General features: G+C 46.0%; 4 protein-coding genes across 5 annotated transcripts in view; 3 read left to right on the forward strand and 1 right to left on the reverse strand.

Annotated features, from left to right (window-relative positions):
- Positions 1-18,739, forward strand: part of LOC110987871 (A disintegrin and metalloproteinase with thrombospondin motifs 3-like) — a 94,244-nt gene that overhangs the window by 35,548 nt on the left and 39,957 nt on the right. For both annotated transcript variants that reach the window (XM_022250994.2, XM_022250995.2), the window contains 2 exons: positions 317-430; positions 926-1,062. In XM_022250994.2, the coding sequence (XP_022106686.2) occupies positions 317-430; positions 926-1,062 (251 nt within the window). The remainder of the gene's footprint in view (positions 1-316; positions 431-925; positions 1,063-18,739) is intronic.
- Positions 1,528-6,196, forward strand: LOC147796049 (uncharacterized). Its single transcript, XM_087130096.1, has 2 exons — positions 1,528-2,922; positions 3,190-6,196. Exons 1-2 carry the CDS (start codon positions 2,770-2,772, stop codon positions 6,187-6,189), a joined length of 3,153 nt encoding a protein of 1,050 aa, XP_086986222.1. The 5' UTR covers positions 1,528-2,769; the 3' UTR covers positions 6,190-6,196.
- Positions 8,752-9,489, forward strand: LOC147796050 (ribonucleoside-diphosphate reductase small chain-like). The gene is made up of 2 exons (XM_087130169.1): positions 8,752-9,095; positions 9,218-9,489. The coding sequence occupies exons 1-2, from the start codon at positions 8,847-8,849 to the stop codon at positions 9,371-9,373; spliced, it is 405 nt and encodes a 134-aa protein (XP_086986295.1). The 5' UTR covers positions 8,752-8,846; the 3' UTR covers positions 9,374-9,489.
- On the reverse strand, positions 9,494-11,211 carry LOC110975445 (uncharacterized). Its single transcript, XM_022227954.2, has 2 exons — positions 10,431-11,211; positions 9,494-10,196 (listed from the first exon to the last, which is right to left on the reverse strand). The coding sequence occupies exons 1-2, from the start codon at positions 10,879-10,881 to the stop codon at positions 9,718-9,720; spliced, it is 930 nt and encodes a 309-aa protein (XP_022083646.2). The 5' UTR covers positions 10,882-11,211; the 3' UTR covers positions 9,494-9,717.

The following is an 18,739-nucleotide window of genomic DNA, read 5'->3' on the forward strand; positions in this document are numbered from 1 at the left end:
GTAAATTTTCCTGTCCGTAAAAAAGGTCTGTAAAACACTGAAATCCTAAACAGCATGACAAAAATTACTAACCGTGTTCAGCGAATAAACACTTTCCAAGCACTCTTGTGCAATAAGTGTGTAGGTATGTTTAAGAGCTAAACGTTGATTTTTGTTTGATAGTGTTTAGTCATTCATTACTCATGTTTACAAAGTGATAGAAGATAGTGTTCCATTGCTAAACACAGTTCTTAGAGTGTTTGGAATTGTACAACCACCTCACCCCTTGTACTTTTTTATTGTTCGTACGCCTTTCCTTTCATGTTGTTTCATGAAGCCAGAGGATTATTACATTTGCTCCATGAGATGTACGGCGGAAAATAACCCAGCCATTTGCCATGAGTATTACCTTCCAGCCTTAGACGGAAGCGGTTGTGGCACTGTCACACAGGTATAAGTTGGTGGGAAGACACTCTTATTGCAATTCTATGTTGTATTTACTAAGACATTTAGGCAATTTCAACCATTTCAGTAAACAGACACATGTATGTACCGATTTGATTTGATCATGCGAGTGGCAACACCAGTTCTAATAATATCACTTTGTTTTCAGGTACATGATGACATAGAAGATAGTAACGACAAGAATAACGCTGATAATGGCAAAATCAACAAAATCCGCTTAACTACAAATGTTAAACCAATAACAAGCTATTCGGTCAATTAATGCAACACTCATTATTAGAAGTACATAAGTCAGCCTTTGCGCATACCAGACTGTAATTATTTGACATCGAAAAGCAAATTAAGATTTTGAAGTAGATTAATATTTCTAATGTGGAAAAATTAATCAGGAAAAAAAGAATAAAGGAATTAAGCTGGCTAGATAAGACGTCATACTTTACCCATTACAAAAATGCAATTCAATGGTAATTTCTTGCCCCAGTGGTGTATGAACGGTGTTTGCATGAACAAGCCAACAAGTCGAAATGGAAAATGGAGCCAATGGTCTGATTGGAGCGAGTGTTCTCATGACTGTGGCGTAGGTGTACGTACGAGACATCGACACTGCGACAATCCAAGGTAGGCATACAGCTTTGGATCCATCCATTATATTCAAGTTATCACCTTCAAAAAGTTCAGAATATCTAGTCCAAGTACAAAATTCCTTTGTCTGGCGGTATTCTTCGTATGCATTTGTAAGCTTGGAAGTTGCGGGCAACGCCAGGTGGCACGTCCCTTGAGGAAGGAGCTGTATAATCTCCTTCAGGGTTTAGACCGACTCAAGAGAGTGGATGTTCAAAATGTCTCTCGCCTTCAGCTCTTGTATTGTCAGCGTCACTCTCCTGATCCGGCCTCAAATGTTTAAGAACGGCCGAACACATATTATTTACTTCAGTGTTTCAATTAGGCAAATCGTCAAACGTAAAATGGAACGTCAGTAGTATAGACGGAGCAAACCGCACCCCCATGTGAGGGGTTTTTTGGTGGGAGGAGGTGAGGGGGCCTGGCGGGGGTAGGGATGTGAGGGGGAAGACGAGCGGCAGGCGGCGGTGGGAAGTGGCGCGAGGAGGGAGGCGGGCGCGCGGTCGGGTTGATGAGGGGCGGTGACGCGGGAGGAAAGGGTTGACTCGGGGGGTGAGAACGAGAAAGAAGAAACGATGTAACACGGGTGCCTAAAACCAACCGGAATTCGACGGAATTCCTTAAGTGGTCAACGGGCAATGTAAGGGGTACCTTTTTTTTGTTGTTTTATTACACTTTTTAACGCCATTACAGAGAGATTTACTAGATTAATCGGTAAACGTACACGCTAAGAATGACATAGGAAACGTTACCATGTAAGGGAGACTTTTTTGTGCGTGTGTGTTTTTTGCGGCTAGTACCCTTTTTTAACGCCAGCACAGAGAGGTTTACTAGATTAATCGGTAAACGTACACGCTAAGAATTGCCTAGGAAACGTTAACATGTAAGGGCCCCCTTTTTTTTTTCTTTTTTTTTTTGCATGACGGCCGAGGTGACTTTGACTTTTCTCACGAACAAGGAGGCGTTGAGGATGACCACTTTGTAGGCAGGGCTCGGGCCGGCTGCCATCAGGCACAGTTTGTACTGACAAAAAAATGTGCGACGGAAAACTGTACTTTTTCGGGTACTAGTTTCCCATGGTGCCATTGCAAGCTTTTGTGAACTAACAACTATGGAACCCGCAGCATTTGTCACCGCCTGTTTTCTCAGACATACCCTCAGGCTACCGCGCTAAGCCAAGTGTGACATAAAATCAGAGAACTCATAAATGGTCATTCCATTCAAGCCTCAGCGCCCAGGAACTCATTAAGACCTCGACGGAGCCGCCGACCCGCATCTGTGCAGGACCGCCCGGACAATGGACAGTCATTAAGGAATCATCACCGGAAACTCATTAAGGCCTTGACGGAGCCGCCGACCCGCATCTGTGCAGGACCGCCCGGACAATGGAAAGTCGATAACGGCTCATCGCCTACATGCCCGGTCGTGTCTGCGCTCGCTCGGACAATGGGGGCTCACGAATAGCAATACCATCCCGACCTCGCCCAACTGTACTGGTCAGCTCGGACGAGCAAATGTGGGAGGGCGGTATCACCCATCTGTGCTTGGCGATCCTCAAAGCACCCGGATGGGGTGTGCGCTCCATATCGCCCGTGAAGGTCGCTATATAGCCGGTTGTCGCTGCTTCTTCAAATCATTTGTCTTCAAACCAACTTAAGTTGTGGTATTTACGCCCGCATACCGTAACCTGCAATACGTTCGACAATGTCTCAGCCTTGGGAAAGTCCGGACTACACCGATAGTCAAATGGAACAGATTATGAAGTGGACCGAAACGCCTCAACCGTGGGAGAGTCCTGAGTACACAAACAGCGAGTTGGAGGAGATTCAGTCAATCGCCGATAATATTTTGGGCAATGTAAGTGGCCGATGTTCGTTTTGGATTGGTGTGTTTTTTTTTCTCCTCATGATATTGTTTTACGTATTTTAATGGTGTTTGTCTCATTATGTGTGTTGTGTTTTTGTCGTTTGAATCTTTTTTGTTTAGTTTGTGTTTCTTTCTTTGTTAAGTTTTGTTTGTTTTTTTGGTTTTTTTAATGTTTTTTTTTGTTTTGTTTTGTTTTTTGGTCCCTTTTTTTTTTAACCCGCTGCTTATCCAGCTCTCTCTCCTTTTGTATGTCGATAGGATGGCAGACGTCTCGACAATGATGTGGCTTCTCCTCTTCGCGATAAGCGGGAAAAGGTCAAGAAATCGGCTGGTGTTTTTGAATGTCTGAAATGCGACAAAAAGTTTGTGCGGCGAGATCATTTGCGGCGACACGCCTCCTCGCACGACATCCAGAAACACTTTTCCTGTCCCGAGTGCCGTGCAACCTTTAAGCGTCGCGATAACCTGCAGCGTCATCTACATCGCCTTCACCTAAAACCCAAGCCTAAGAACAAGACAACGGTCATGCCGCTCGCACCGGATGTTCCTACCACCGTGACCGACAGCAACCAGCCCGGCTGCAGCCACTGGAGCGCGCCCTCACCCCAACCTCGACTCGCCAACGCAGCTGGTAGAACAAAGCACCGTTGCCCCGTGTGCGGAAAGGAGTTTCTTCGGGCGGACTCGCTAAAGCGCCACGTCACCAAAGTCCATTTTCAGCGGGCTCCTAAACCTCGAGAAGGAATCTTCGAGGAGGATCCGACAGACTGTCCACTCAAGGGAGAGGATGTCATCACGCGTACGGTGCGAGACAACTGGGCAAGCATTCGGTCGAACCACTCCGATAGCCAGCGCGATGGGGAGGATGTGTTTAACATTCGTACGGTGAGAACCGCCAGAGACTATAAGACGGTGGCTAAAGCACTTCTCTCCAAAACCACTAGTGAGCACTCGGTAAACATTTCATTCGGGGGTATTTTTCGCCTTCCCGGCACTGGTGCGGTGCAATATTTCGAACTAGACACCTGCCGCTACCTTCCCCGACCTGTTGCATTCGAAAATCCCCAAGCGGCGGAACGTTCCATCGATAACTTCCAGAAGGAGAACATTGAGGCGTATTTTCGGGAGTTCATCCCGGAGTGGACTTCGTTCCTGCTCGCTAATGTCAGGCTGTACATTGGCCGTCCCGCGGACCCGCTGCAAGAAGACCCGGTCAACTTCGCGGACGGAATGGGGGATAACGGAGACCCTGAAGTCGATGAACTGTACGGAAAGCATTGGTCCGCGATCAGAACCCACCATCGGGTTGATCGAGTCGTGCAGGACATTTACAACGTACGGCTGAATCGCCCAGAGGCCTCCTATCGTCGGATCATGGACAGCATTCTGCAAAGGCTCACGTGTCGGGTGAAAATAAACGTTTCGCTAGGGTTCATCCTTCGCCACGTGGAAACGGGAGATTTGCGCTATTTTCATCCTTCGCACAATAACGCAACGTTATTTCCCGCCGCAGTCACGGTGGCGTCCCGCAACGATGCTGATGGTTTGGTGGCGCGTCTACAAGACATAGACGTCTTGGAGCACGTCAAACAGCAAAGACCCGACACGAAATGGACCGTGGTAATGCCGACAAACATGGCCATTTACGTGAACAAAATGAACCGCTTTTACATCGGTGCTCCCACTTCCCTACCCCACTACGTTCGCAACAACCCGGGTCTAAACAGTCTCACGCACCACGCCCATCGGGGTGGGAGGTACACCGACAACCTGTGTTTCTTCAGATGTCTCGCCCGCCACCATGGAGCGACTCAGGGGGCGCTGGAAACACCGACAAGACGGTTGGTGGAAAGGTTCGAACGCCATACGGAACGACGAATCACCGAGGGCGTGACCATGGATGATTTGGCTACGGCAGAAGTAATGTTTGAGGTAAACATTCATGTGTACAGCCTAGAACCACCGACTGGCGATGCTCCTGCGAATGAGGCACCCAGGGTGAGGTTAGTGCGTCGATCGCTTCGAAGGTACCCAACTACCTTGAATATGAACCTGCACGGTAAACACTTCTCGTACATTTGCGACATTGACACGTACAGCCAATCCTTCGAGTGCAAGAAATGTAGGACAGTGTTCACTAGATCGTTTAACCTCCACCGCCATGAGCCCACGTGCGTTGTCAATGTGAAGCACAAGTTTCCTGGGGGTATTTACGCCTTGCGAGAGTCGATATTTGACAAACTGGAGGAGGTAGGGATCGACATCGAGGAAGACCTGAAGTACTTTCCCTACCGCGCGACATATGATTTCGAATGTTACTTTGACAGTGTGGCGGAAGCTGAGACCGACGCGGGAAAATTGTCCTGGTGCAACCGCCACGAACTCCTCAGCGTCAGTGTGGCGAGCAACGTCCGCGGCTTCGAAGAGGCGAGATGTTTCGTGACGGAGGGCGACCCAACCGATCTTGTGAAGCGCATGCTCTACTACTTGTACGAGATTGGTGACGAGGCTTACTCGTGCATGCTGTACCTGTTTGAGGATGTGTTCACTCGTATCCACGAACTGGAAGACGAACAGCCCTTGGATTCGGACGGTGCGCATGCTATAGTAGCGCATTTGGAGACTCTGCGTCAGGAGTTGGACGACTACCTGCGCGAAATTCCGGTCATCGGATTCAACTCCAGTAAGTACGACATCAACGTCATTAAGAAACATTTGTACAGATTGTTACTTGCTGCTGATGATGAAATTCAAATGACGACTAAGCGGGCCGGGTGCTACATGTGCCTCAAAACGCGGAAATTCAAATTTCTAGACATTTCGAACTATCTGGCTCCCGGTTATTCGTACGACAAATTTTTAAAGGCGTACGACTGTTCTCACACCAAAGGGTTTTTCCCGTACGACTACATGACCAGCGTGGACAAGCTCGACGAAACACGGCTTCCGTCGCATGATGCCTTTTTTAGTACCTTAAAGGGGGCCAACATCTCTGAAGAGGATTACGCGCACTGCCATCGCATCTGGAGGGAGCGGGGAATGGAGACAATGCGCGACTTCCTGGTGTGGTACAACAATTTGGACGTCACCCCGTTCCTTGAAGCTGTAAAAAAAATGTTTGACTTTTACAAAGCGCGGCAAATGGACATGTTCAAGTGTGCTATATCCGTGCCCGGCCTGTCACTGTACTACCTGTTCCTGACGTTACCACGAGACATTAGCTTCTCTCTCATAGACTGTGAGAACAAGGACTTGTAGTATCTCTTGAAAAAGAATATCGTGGGTGGTCCGTCCATCGTGTTCCACAGGTACCATGAAAGTGGCAAGACTCTCATTCGCGACGGTCCCAAAACCTGCGAGAACATCGTTGGCTTTGACGCTAACGCCCTCTACTTGTGGTCTCTGATGCAGCCCATGCCGGTCGGGACTTTTCTCCGAAGGAGGGAGCAAGAAGGCTTCAGGCCAGTCCCAAGCCACAAATACTCGGTCAGAGCTTCAGAGTGGCTGGAATGGATGGCGCACACCGGGGGAATATTCATCCGCCACCAGTTGAACCGCGGCGAGAAGCGCATCGGTCCCCGTCGCATCCCCGTGGATGGATTCTGCGAAGAAACCAATACCGTCTACCAATTTCAAGGGTGCTTCTGGCACGGTCACCGGTGCCGCTTAAACCCCAGAGAGAACAACACCGTCAGGAAGAAGTCGCGCGACGAACTACGGGAGGAGACCGAAGCGATGTCCGACTACATCCGTTCCCAGGGACACGGATTGGTTGAAATCTGGGAATGTGCCTGGCTGGAGCTGTTGTCATCGAATCGGGAGGCGTCAGAGTTCCTCAAAACGTTACGGCTACCCCTGCAGGAGGAGCGCCTGGATCTCAACCGCATCCTGAAAGGAGTGATGGACGGAGACCTATTTGGGCTAATTGAATGCGACATCGAGGTACCCAACCATCTCCGGGAACGGTTCGCCGAAATGCCTCCCATTTTCAAAAACGCCGACATCAGTCGCGAAGATATCGGGGAACATATGCGCCAGTACGCTGAGAGGGAGGGACTAATGAAGACTCCCCGACGAAGCCTCATTGGAAGCATGTTTGGCAAGCAGTTGTTGTTGGCTACGCCCTTGCTAAAATGGTACCTCCAACATGGGCTCCAAGTCACCCGCGTCTATCAAGCGATCCAGTACAGATCCTCCCCCTGCTTCCGACCGTTCGGGGAGGCTGTGAGCGATGCAAGGAGGGAGGGGGATGCTGATCCGGCGAAGGCCATCATCGCAGACACGATGAAACTCCTGGGAAACTCGGCGTACGGCAAAACCGTGACTAATCAAGAGAAACATCTGGATGTGCGTGTCTGTGGCAGTGACGAGGAAGCGATGCGTCTCGTTAACAACCCGCACTTTAGAGCGATACACACGCTAGGGGACAGCCTGTACGAAGTTGAGATGAACAAGACGGCGATCCGCCTGGGACTCCCTTTGCAGATTGGATTTTTTGTCTATCAATACGCTAAATTACGAATGTTGCAGTTCTACTTTGACTTTCTCTTGAAATTCGTAGATACGGCCGACTTCCAGCTTTGTGAGATGGACACTGACTCGGCCTATTTGGCGATAGCCGGTAAAAGCCTCGACGATGTCGTGAAACCCGACCTGCGAGAGGAGTACCAGCGAATAAAATCGGACTGGTTTCCACGCGACGATACGCCCGCCCATCGCGCTTACGACAAGAGAACGCCCGGGCTCTTCAAAGTCGAGTGGGAGGGGGACGGCATCGTCGCCTTGTGCAGCAAGACGTATTACTGTTTCGGGGCCAAAGACAAGATCAGCTGCAAGGGGCTCAGTAGGGCTACAAACAACATCACGAAAAGGAAATACCTCGACACGCTGGAAAGCCAAGTGGTGGGGGAAGGCGTCAACCGCGGATTTCGCATGCGGCAAGACGGATCGATGTACACGTACGAACAAGTCAAACGCGCGTATACGTACCTCTACCCGAAGAGAAAGGTAGCGGACGACGGCATCTCCACCACCTACCTGGAGATATAACCCCTCCCCCGAACACGGCCCACCATTCGCTATAAAACAGAACCGCCCGCAATCGGGACACCATTTTGGTCCATGGACGCGAGACTGAGGCATCCCTTCACCGCTGTGATTGCGGGCCCGACAGGGAGCGGCAAAACCCAGTTTGTGAAACGTCTTATTCTTGCCGAGGGGGATAAGCTCATCGACCCACCACCCGAGAACATCGTTTGGTGCTACGGAGAGTACCAAGATGCTTACGACCATCTGGCTAGTCTGGTGCCTCAAATACGATTTGTGGAGGGCTATCCCGGAGACTTACTTTCGAGCCTTGACCGGAGGCAGAGAAACCTGGTTGTGATAGATGACCTCATGTCTGAAAGTGGCAACAATGTTAAGGTGACCGAACTGTTCACCAAAGGGAGCCACCACCGAAATATGTCCGTCATCCTCATTCTCCAAAACTTGTTTTACAAGGGAAAAGAAATGCGCACCATCAGTCTGAACGCCCATTATTTGATTCTCTTCAAAAATCCTAGAGACGCATCACAAATCAACCACTTGGCGAGGCAGATGTACCCGTCAAAGATGAAGTACATGATGGAGGCTTACCGCGACGCCACTTCAGCTCCGTATGGCTATCTCTTCATTGACTTGAAGCCCGATACGCCCGAAAGACTGAGACTGAGGACTAACATCCTGCCGGGAGAATATCCCGTCGTATACGTTCCAAAGGTATAAATGCGGGAAGCTGAGACCGACTGTGCTCATTCGAAGATGTAGGCCTCGGTACTTTGATCCAGTCCGTTTGGTCTGCGTTTGTTGGTGCCTTTTTGTTATTGTTGCTATTTGCACCTAACGATTATAGCGCGAGACTTTCAACCCAGTTCATGTTGGTATTCACCATTATCATACCACAGGCACTCCACTGCGACTTTGCGTGCCTCATGTTCCAGCATCTGCGACGTAAACCGACGGTTGCACGCATCCAGGCGATTATTGAAGAGGCAGTGTCCATCGAGTTGGAATTCCTCACCGATGCCCTTCCCGTCGGTCTCATTGGTATGAACGCCGAGTTGATGACTGAATACATACCCTTTGTGGCTGACCGCTTACTGGTCGAGTTGGACTGCAGTAAGGTACGTGTACATGTACAAAGATTAAGGCGCACAAACACACACTATGGACGTGCTCGCCGCGTTCAACTCTTCCTCTCACTTTGCGCTTATTCGTGTACATTCAATTTTTTCATGTGCTGCAGATATGGAAGGCTACCAACCCCTTCCCATTCATGGAAAACATCTCTCTAGAGGGAAAGACTAACTTCTTCGAAAAGCGGGTCGGAGAATACCAAAAAGCCGGGGTCATGAGCACCAAAGGAGAGCGGTTTGTGTTCACATTGGATGCCGAGTTTTAATTATGCCAGTTTTTCCCGATTTGTGCTAACGCAGTCCCCCCCCTCCCCGCTTCAGTCCGTCCTTAATCAATCAACATTCCGACTAAAAAAAAAAGATTGAAGACGCACTTTCCAGGTTTTACATGCGGATTGTGGTTTATTCAATTACACTATCACGTTTACACTGACCTACAATGAGATTTATTTTAAACGTACAGTTATTACAGTGCATGAACAACAAAGAAAACTTTCAACACTCATAGTCAGTCCATAAGCAATACGATCAAAACATGTTAACAGCGGTTACCAGCACTACAGAGTTTAAAGATGCGTGTACGTGTACACAGTAAAACTCGACTAAATTCTTAATCCTCTACAATGTCAACTGCGTATTGAATGATTTCGGTTGTGTTATTAAATCCTCTGTCCAGAAAAAAATCAACAATCTGGTCTGGTTTGTTCTTCCATTCATTTACAATGTCTTGTACGAATGTATTCAAAGTACTGATCATGTCCATTTCCTGACCGGTGAACTCCGCGGCGCCCAACAAACTGATCGTAGCGTGAAATATCGGGCGTACCCTGTTCGTGTCCACTGACCGCCATGCCTCCTCCAGGAACTCGCCGATATATTCGTGGATGCGAGACTCAGGACAGACTCCATAAAATGTACAGGCATGCTCGAACAAGCTCGGCCAGCCCTCTTCACAACCCTCGCAGCCGAGTTGTTCTTGGGCGCGATTCACCAGGCGGAACATCTCGTCCGTGATGAGTTTTGTCAAAATCAGACCGGTGAGTGTTTTAGACTTTTCACGCCTTCCTCTCGTGATCCTGGAAGAGGTTTCTGCGATACACAAATTTCAAAAGAAACATACAAACTTACTTTACAATCTCTAGACATTCTCGATGGCCTCAGTTATAGCCTTACTTTGAGTATAAAGGTTGAACCATTGTTCTGCCGTCAAGTTCAGGCCTTTCTTCCCCGCTAACAGTTTGGTTTTGGACTCGTTGTAGTAAAATTCTCTGATGTTCACGTACACCCAGCCTTTGAAGCGTTTGACGTTCACGTAACGCTCACCTCCAATGTGGAATTTGACGGCGTTGTTGTCATTCTCTTGCTGTTCAGGGTCCGGAGCAAACTTCCGCTTCTTGATGTCGACGTTGGTGTCCACTTCCTCCGACACTCGCTTCGCACCGGTGCTGCCTTTACCCTTGATGTACGGCGGGCGAGAGTAGTCGGGTGATGGGTTACCGGAGAGTTCCGCGGCTGCCGCCTCCAGCACGTCCAGCTCGGGTCCGCTGTTCCGGTTCTCCTCATTCTGTACCGGCAGCGTTGAAGGCAAAGTCCATCGGCTCTCTCGGCTGTAAATGTTGAAAAAATACGATCTGTTCTCGGTAGCGCTGAAGCACTCACGCCACCCTCGTACCACTTGACCATGCGTCAGTTTTGACGCCCCGTCTGGCAGGGTGTTCTCCGCTCCGCTTGGCGGGGAAGTTGTCGGCTGGCAAAATCCAGATGGTGCGGCCATGTCTTCGTCGTAGTGATTGCTCTAGGGCTATGTTAACGCAGAATTTCTCTCTTTCAGATGCAGGTAGGCCAATGATGAACGCCCGCATGCGAGGCCGAATATATACACCTCAGGGTACCCGTACCTCTTTGCGCAGGTCCTGACTCGATTACACGGCGACCACTCACTGTCCGGCGATCCACCCACCTTGCTTTTGTCACTGGTAGGTGACCAGACGCATGCGCTCATTCGGTCGCGCTTCGATCAATCCAATCGTCGTCGGTGATGTGAGGGTGGTTCGATTGACTAATTACCTCCCGCGTCACCGCCCCTCATCAACCCGACCGCGCGCCCGCCTCCCTCCTCGCGCCACTTCCCACCGCCGCCTGCCGCTCGTCTTCCCCCTCACGTCCCTACCCCCCGCCAGGCCCCCTCACCTCCTCCCACCAAAAAACCCCTCACATGGGGGTGCGGTTTGCTACGTCTATACTACTAACGTCCCTAGTTTTAGGTGTCTCATGATGGAACGGGTGCTTCCCATTTCTTGCAAATCCACGACGAAGTTCAAGAAAGAACTCTTTACTGCATAAAATCCATTTACATCCCATGTTCTGAGCCATGTCTTCTCTGATTGATATCACAGCCAAGACTTTCCTTCGCAGCATTTAGGCTAGTCTTAGCACAAAACTGCAGTGGATATATTTTGTTTTAGCTCCGTACACCGTACCGTGCGAGAACATGCGCTGACCAGCACAGCTGGAACTGGTAGAGGGAGCCAATAGATATAGGAAGGGAAAAGTTATTTACTGCGATCACAAAGATAGGGCTACAGTACAGATATTGACTGCTTCGAGGGGTATGATAAAAGTAGCTTTCGATGTGATCCCACTTTTGCTATACCAAGAGATAAAGCAGTCAATAATTTGTTTTATAACACCTCATCCACTGATTCTACACAATGTAAGCTCAAAATTAAAAATGAAACACCAAAAAGCAAACCGTCGGTGTTCCTATGTGTAAATCCTGTTGGGCGTTAGAATGTGTGTACTGACAACACACACTAGGTGTCATACCAGACCTGACTATTTGCGTCTTCGTTCTCTTAACCTATTCAATTTGTAGCAAGTGCGTAGCCTGGTTTAACGGGTTCGAGATACAGATAAAGTTTTGCGCTGTTAACGCTATGAACCGAAATACACACCCGGGTACTATTCATGGTTTCCCTGCTATGGATATAGTTCGTTTGTCGCCACGGGCATACACGTAGTTCTTTTTTTAGAGCGAGGCTGCATGTTTATAGTCTTTTTGGAGTGGTGGTGCCAAAATAGTAAAACTACCAAGCGTCACATGACATACTTTCGGCCAATCAAGATACAGAATTTGCGGGTGAGGTGTTATAAGCACGCATAGACCACCAGTCTTCCGTGTATAACCGTAATTTTTGAAAGTATGGGCAACCGATAGACGAAAAGGATGGACGGCAGCACGTTAGCGTGCAATGCACGTGAGGCAATCACATCGCCAGAAAGTTTTTACAAATGCACTCAACATAAGTTCACTTTTTGCTCTTCGGTGCCGCTGCCTTTTCTTTTTAAGTCTTGCAATTGCACCATTTTGACTCTACATGGGATTATCGTAAATAGGGACGTTTTGGGGGGATTCCTTAATTGTGCGTAAATTCCTTATACTGAGGTGTGAATTTACCCATACTTTTGATTTTATGCCTGTGCTGCGCAGATTTGGACTGGTCCCCTTCCCTATAACACCTTAGGGTCAGGTAGCTAGCTGCAGTTTAATGTGTGGGATTAGCTGTATTAATTTGGATGCTGAATATTTAAGTTTTTGTCAGGCCCTTAGCACTGCTTTAACACGACTTAAATTTTAGCGGAAAGCGAATAAAACGCAAGTACCTATCTTTGCTAAGCCTTTGTTGATCACGGTGTGGTAATTTATTTCCTAATGATTATCATTGATGAATCAGTTATGGCATTTTTTTTAATCAGCGGTATTTTCAGTAATGAAAGTTATTTTAAGTTACAAAAAGAAAATGCAAAATAGTCTAAAGCTCGTGTTTGTTCGTGCATTGACGGACATTGTTTCCTCATTCACCTGAAACCGACAGAATTATGCAGGGTTCATTACGTGTTACCGGCCCCAACGTTTGGAGGACGTCTGTAAAACGTCTGGAGAGTACATACGGGACGGGAACCAATCTAGCGCAGATTACGAAATGATCATGTAGTTTTGAATGCGATCTGGTGGTCAATGCGTTTATGGTCGAGTTTGGGCGGACTAATCTTGACACGGGTTTCCTGTTCTTTATACTATAACGGTGGGAAAAAGATACAGCAAAAGCACTGCTCTCGAAAAAAAAGTTTTGCAAAATTACATCATAACAAGAAATGAATCGTCCTTTTCAAATGGAAAAGAATTCAGCCTATTTATCCTACCGTTAACCATCGAAGAACGTTCATGGACGCCACCATCTGGTATGATGTTGCTTGCCACTAGTTTGCAGCGACTATGTTCCCGCCGTTCGAGCAGCCAACCCACGAACAACGTTCGTGAACTATGAGAACATGCCACCCGAATTCAGGCTTTATGTCCGTCTGTGACTGTTACCACAGACATAAAGACCGACATTTCGGCATTTTTGAGAATCATCTCACTGCAATCAGCAAATTGCTACTTCAAATAGCAGTATTTACCTGCAGTACAGTTGATTTGACACAGACAAAAGACGTGACAGGGTTTATTTTAGCATGTTACTCCTCTGAATTCAAGTTATTCTCTTTATTTTGATTGACTCATTTGCTAAAAATTAATGACATGCCAATGCAAGAAAGATTGGATACTTCGTGTGTAATATATTGAACCTTAGAAAGTTATTTGTGTAGAGATAGTTGATAATTCAATGATGTGCGCAGAAGAAATTAAAAAGGTTTTGCCTTTTCATATGAGTTTGTTGCAAGATTCGATTTTTGGACACTCAGTTTTAGAATTAGTCCCAAAATTGATTTTTTTAATTTCGACACAGTTCTTTCAAAATTCAACCAACTAGATTTTTTGTCTAAATTTCATTTCCACATAACTGATTTGGAAAAAATCCATTTTATAATTTAATCCTTGTCACAGTCCCACCGTTTTCCAATTTTTTATCAGTTCGTAGTGGTTATTTAAGGTAATGATCCATGTAGGAAATCTGACACCTCGGTTAGGATCTATTCATACTCATATACAGAGTGCAGAAGGTCGATCACCATGTCACAGAAAGTGAATACACTTAGGCCTATGCTTAAATCTAAACAGAAGTTTTAAGACCCAATTTCATTCAAATATGAAGAAAATGTAAGACCTTCATTTGACATTCTGTTTAGAAAGCTAATGTTATGAGAAGTGAGTGAGTCCACTCCTGAGGACGGCCAGAGCACACCGGCCGAAACGTCGAGCTTATACTCACTGGTTGTTTTAAGAACCACACCTCGTCCGAAAGAGATTGATTCCATGGTGTACCCACAAACTCATTTCTCATGTTTCATCCACCATGCAAAGCTTCAAATCTGACTTAAAGCTAATGTCCATGTGCCATACGATCTTCTAGGACAGAATTTCAGGCAAGTAAATCGTGATTTAACACGCACTTTTGAGCTTCAGCCTAGCCTAACTGCCACTTAGCACTAGACTACTACTGCTAACATTCGGCCCACATACGTATGAACAATGGGTGTACAAACAACGTGTGACGTGGACGTGTCTCGTGAAATCGTCCGCGACGCATTGGCGAGTGTCACACCCCTACAGTTGTCCTACCCTTTGGGACAGACCTTTGGTAACTTAGACACCATCATATACACACCTGTGGCTGGAAATTTGTTTTGCTTGTACAATATGTACATTTTTTTAAAGAACACAAAATAAGGATAATTTCTTACATTGACATGTTTGATTACAATATAAATGTGGTGATGAGCGCCTCAATGTCCCGTTACCATATTGCCTCCGTTTATTGCGTTGTAGTCGGCTTCTATGGCCTGTGGCTGACTCGGTAAGTTTCTGCGTCCCGCCGCCGCGGTCCAACCCTTCTGTCACCACCGATCAACCGACTCCCTCTTCCTCTTAACGTAAAACCCTGAAAATAACCACCATATTCCCATGTTGCTGGTTTTTCTGGCCAAGTTTCATTTAACGCAAAATATTCATTTATAAACTTGAAGTGTTATGAAGTGTGTCAACTTCCAAGATAACGATAAATTGTTTCAGTGCTGCAACAACCTCAACTCAAATTGCTTAGACCAATTATGATTCTATCCAATATTTCGGCGAATCTCATTTTCACTGGCTCAATATCTGGTTTGGTTTTTTATTTTAATTTGAAAGGACACGACCGAGTGGCCAGAAACCAAATTATCCAAGATTATGGTCGGGATGGGTTGCGAATGGTTGACGTTCGGCTTAAATTTAGAAGCTCTGAAAAATACCTGGTTACGTAGACTCCTTAAAGCTCAGCCCTCAGGTTGGTCTACTTTGTGCAACTGTATTTTTGATATCTCCCAATTGACCTTAGTGGAAGGTGGTTCAATAAATCGATTGGTGCCTGGAGAGTTCATAATGCATTTTGATTCGATGAGTTTACAACATGGTCTAGCTTTACTCGGGCCCATTTGCCTACAAAGAAAGCGGAGGTATTGAGGAGTTTTCTTTGGTTCAATGATAAAATTAAGATTAATGGCAGATAATTCATGTCGGAAAGTTCAATTATTTACTTCCCGTTTTTGCCGTTCAACTTCGAAGCGCTTTTAAAGGACGAGAAAGGAACACAAAGGATCTATAGTGTTTTAGTGACTTCTAAACATGTGCAAAGAAAATCCATAGGTAAGTGGGATGTTAAACTGAACATAGATTTTGATTTTTCAAAGTGGTCTTTAATTTTCAATATATTCCATATACTTGTACAATTGACGCTAAACTACGGTGGTTCCAATTTAGATTAATACACCGGATCCTGGGAACTAATTTATTGTTGTCTAAGGTTGGTAAGGCAGACACCAATCTTTGTACATTATGTAACGAGGAAGAGGAGACACTTACTCTTCTTTTTTGCTCGTGTGCCTACACTATCTCTTTGTGGTCCTTGGTATTTGTATGGATTAAAGAGAGAAGACCATTCTGTCTGTTGCAATGGATAAAGCGTCTTTTTATTTGGCAACACCAATGTTACACGTAATAGTAAAGTGGTTAATTTGATATTGTTGATCTGTTGATTCCATGTGTATAAAATGAAAATGAATGAAAAACGACCCTCACTGTCTGTCTTAAAAAAGATGTGAAGAATTATTATTTGATGGAAAAATTCATGCTTTATGAAATTGGAACTAGCTCCCAATTTCATAAAAAATGGTTTATTCTACTTCCATAGTTAGAGGTCACTCAGGACTAACTCATTGGCTCACGACTACAAGTCATCGAGGCTGGCCGCTGCCCTCTCCTCGGAATCCAGCAATGAACTCATCACACCAACCCATATTTTTTTCCTTTTAAACCTGACGGAAAATTCCAGCACTGCCACGCCTTATCCCAAAGAACTCAGAAAAGTTTGTGTACTACCCTTCATAAATATTCATTATTCAAATCTATGCATAAGTGGCTACAATTACCAATAACAACTCAACTGGCACTCAGCCCATCATTTTGGTAAGGTTGACTGACATCAGAAATGTTTGGGTGTGGCGGCTCAGGAAAATAAAAACTTGTTTCACCACTAAATACCACGTTTATCTTTTCAACAGTTAGGGCCAGGATTATACGGTATCACTAATTTAAAAGTAATTCCGATTTAATATCACTCTGTGACATTGAGGCATCAGTAGTGGGGGGGGGCTGTTGAGTACAATTTGATCTTTGCGACAAAAATAGCAAAAGGTCACATTAATATGCATAAGTATAATACTTGTGATTATAAATATGAATAGGAATGAGGAAAGGGTCAACAATTATAGTACAGAGTGACCTTTGGCAAGGGATAGGAATAGGATAACGTCAGAAAGTCTGGTACAGGTTGACCCTGGTGTATGGGATAAAATAGGAATAAAGCATAGAACGGGGTAAAAATTGTGGGTATAATTTGACCTTGCTTATGAAATTATGACAGAACATGATGAAAGAGGATTAGTCAAATCATGTATCGAAAATTTCCATGTTGAGGAGGAATCAGAAATGAATGAAGTTGACGAAAAATCGGATTTTGTTGAGGAGGTCGATGACGAAACCTCGGATGAAGACATTCAGATTTGGAAGGCAATGCTGCCTACCAAGATTGGCTGGCTGAAGCTAGAAAAACACATGAGGGATGAGGGATGAAACTACGACAAGTACGTCAACGAAGGCATGGATGAAGATCAAGCCAGGCCAAAGGCAAATAGAAAGACCTTCTGGGCAGTCAAGACTTTTTCGACAACTATAAGGAGTTCCTGTCAAGTTACCTATATTTGAGGGAAAATGAAACTCACAAGGACATTGTGGAAGATCTCGAGGGAAAATATGATAAGGCATGAACTCCAACAAAGCCTTGAATAGAGTTTTGCCCAAACATGCTGAAAATCAGGGAGTTATCATCCGAGATTTTGTATCACTTATCCAGAGCTTTCTCAAAAGACTTGTGCACACAGATGAGCTACAGCCACCTACGGTTTTGTTTTAAAAGTTGGGTTAAAAATTAGGGTATCCAGACGCTGATTTTCATAGGGTTGTATTACACTAATTCGGAGAGAAACAACACTGCCCGGTGACTCTCAAGGAGTGGTCTCCCGCTTCCTTTTGGAAATTCAAGATTATGGCCAAAAGTTCACTTTTCTCTTAATTCTATAGGGGCGATTTTTTGTTCATTTGCCCTTCGCCGAAGACACCCCCAAGATAGGGATAAAACTATGCGCTCTGCTCTTATTGTAGCCGCCTACCTCTGTGAAAAATAGACCCATGGGTTGGAGGTTTTTGTGAGCTTAACACGCCGAGTTGAACGCCAGAAACCCCCTAATTCGTTATTTGTAAAAACAAATCTCTCTGATCGCTCCAGAAGATGGCACTTCGTATTTGAAAAGGCCTGCTGGATCACAAAATATTCATAAGATCACGCTTAGAAATCTACTTATTTAGTGGAATGCACCGATAGGTTTGTGCACAAACATTGACACGCCTAGCAGGCGTCACTTTTTACACGAATCAGCGCTTCATTTTTTACATTAGAACGAAACATTGATTGGCATGGGTGCTAGCCTGTTTTATCAATTAATAATAATTGCGTTGGCCAATCAGCAGTGCATATGGGACTATGTCTGGGTGCTTGCGGCGTACACCAGTGCGCGCACAGTTAAGCCTGGTTTTCATATCGACGTAAGAAACGCAGAGAGCAACGGGGCAAGCAGATTAATAAGGTACTCAGTTACCGAAAGCTCGGCAATCATATATTTCAGAGCACTGATTTAATCTTATATTCTTGTCAATATTCTGACCACGGTGTTACGCAGCCCTTCTATATTGCAGAGAGCAACGCAACCTTGTTCGTAAGTGACTTCGTCACAAAGGTGGACGCGCCACGATTTGCAGGCTCCCATTGGACAATCACTGAAGTTGAGCGTTAATCTCCGGTTCCATGGTTCCATTTAAACGGCGATCAATGCATGTACCCCGATGTGCTCTGCGTGTGCAGTGGGCGTGGTTTAAAATGAAGTGACGTCATACTTACGAAGAGGATCAAGACGCAAACTGTAATGCGGACACATGGAAACTTGGCAATCGGAGGTATCGCCTACAATGCAAACCAGCCAGCAAACGACAGGAAGTGATCAACTAAACAGCCGACCGTCAATTAAATGCATTGAACTGG

The sequence above is a fragment of the Acanthaster planci genome, linkage group LG19, assembly GCF_054643075.1.
Source record: "Acanthaster planci isolate LZ-2023a linkage group LG19, COTS_SCS, whole genome shotgun sequence".
NCBI lineage: Eukaryota > Metazoa > Echinodermata > Asteroidea > Valvatida > Acanthasteridae > Acanthaster > Acanthaster planci.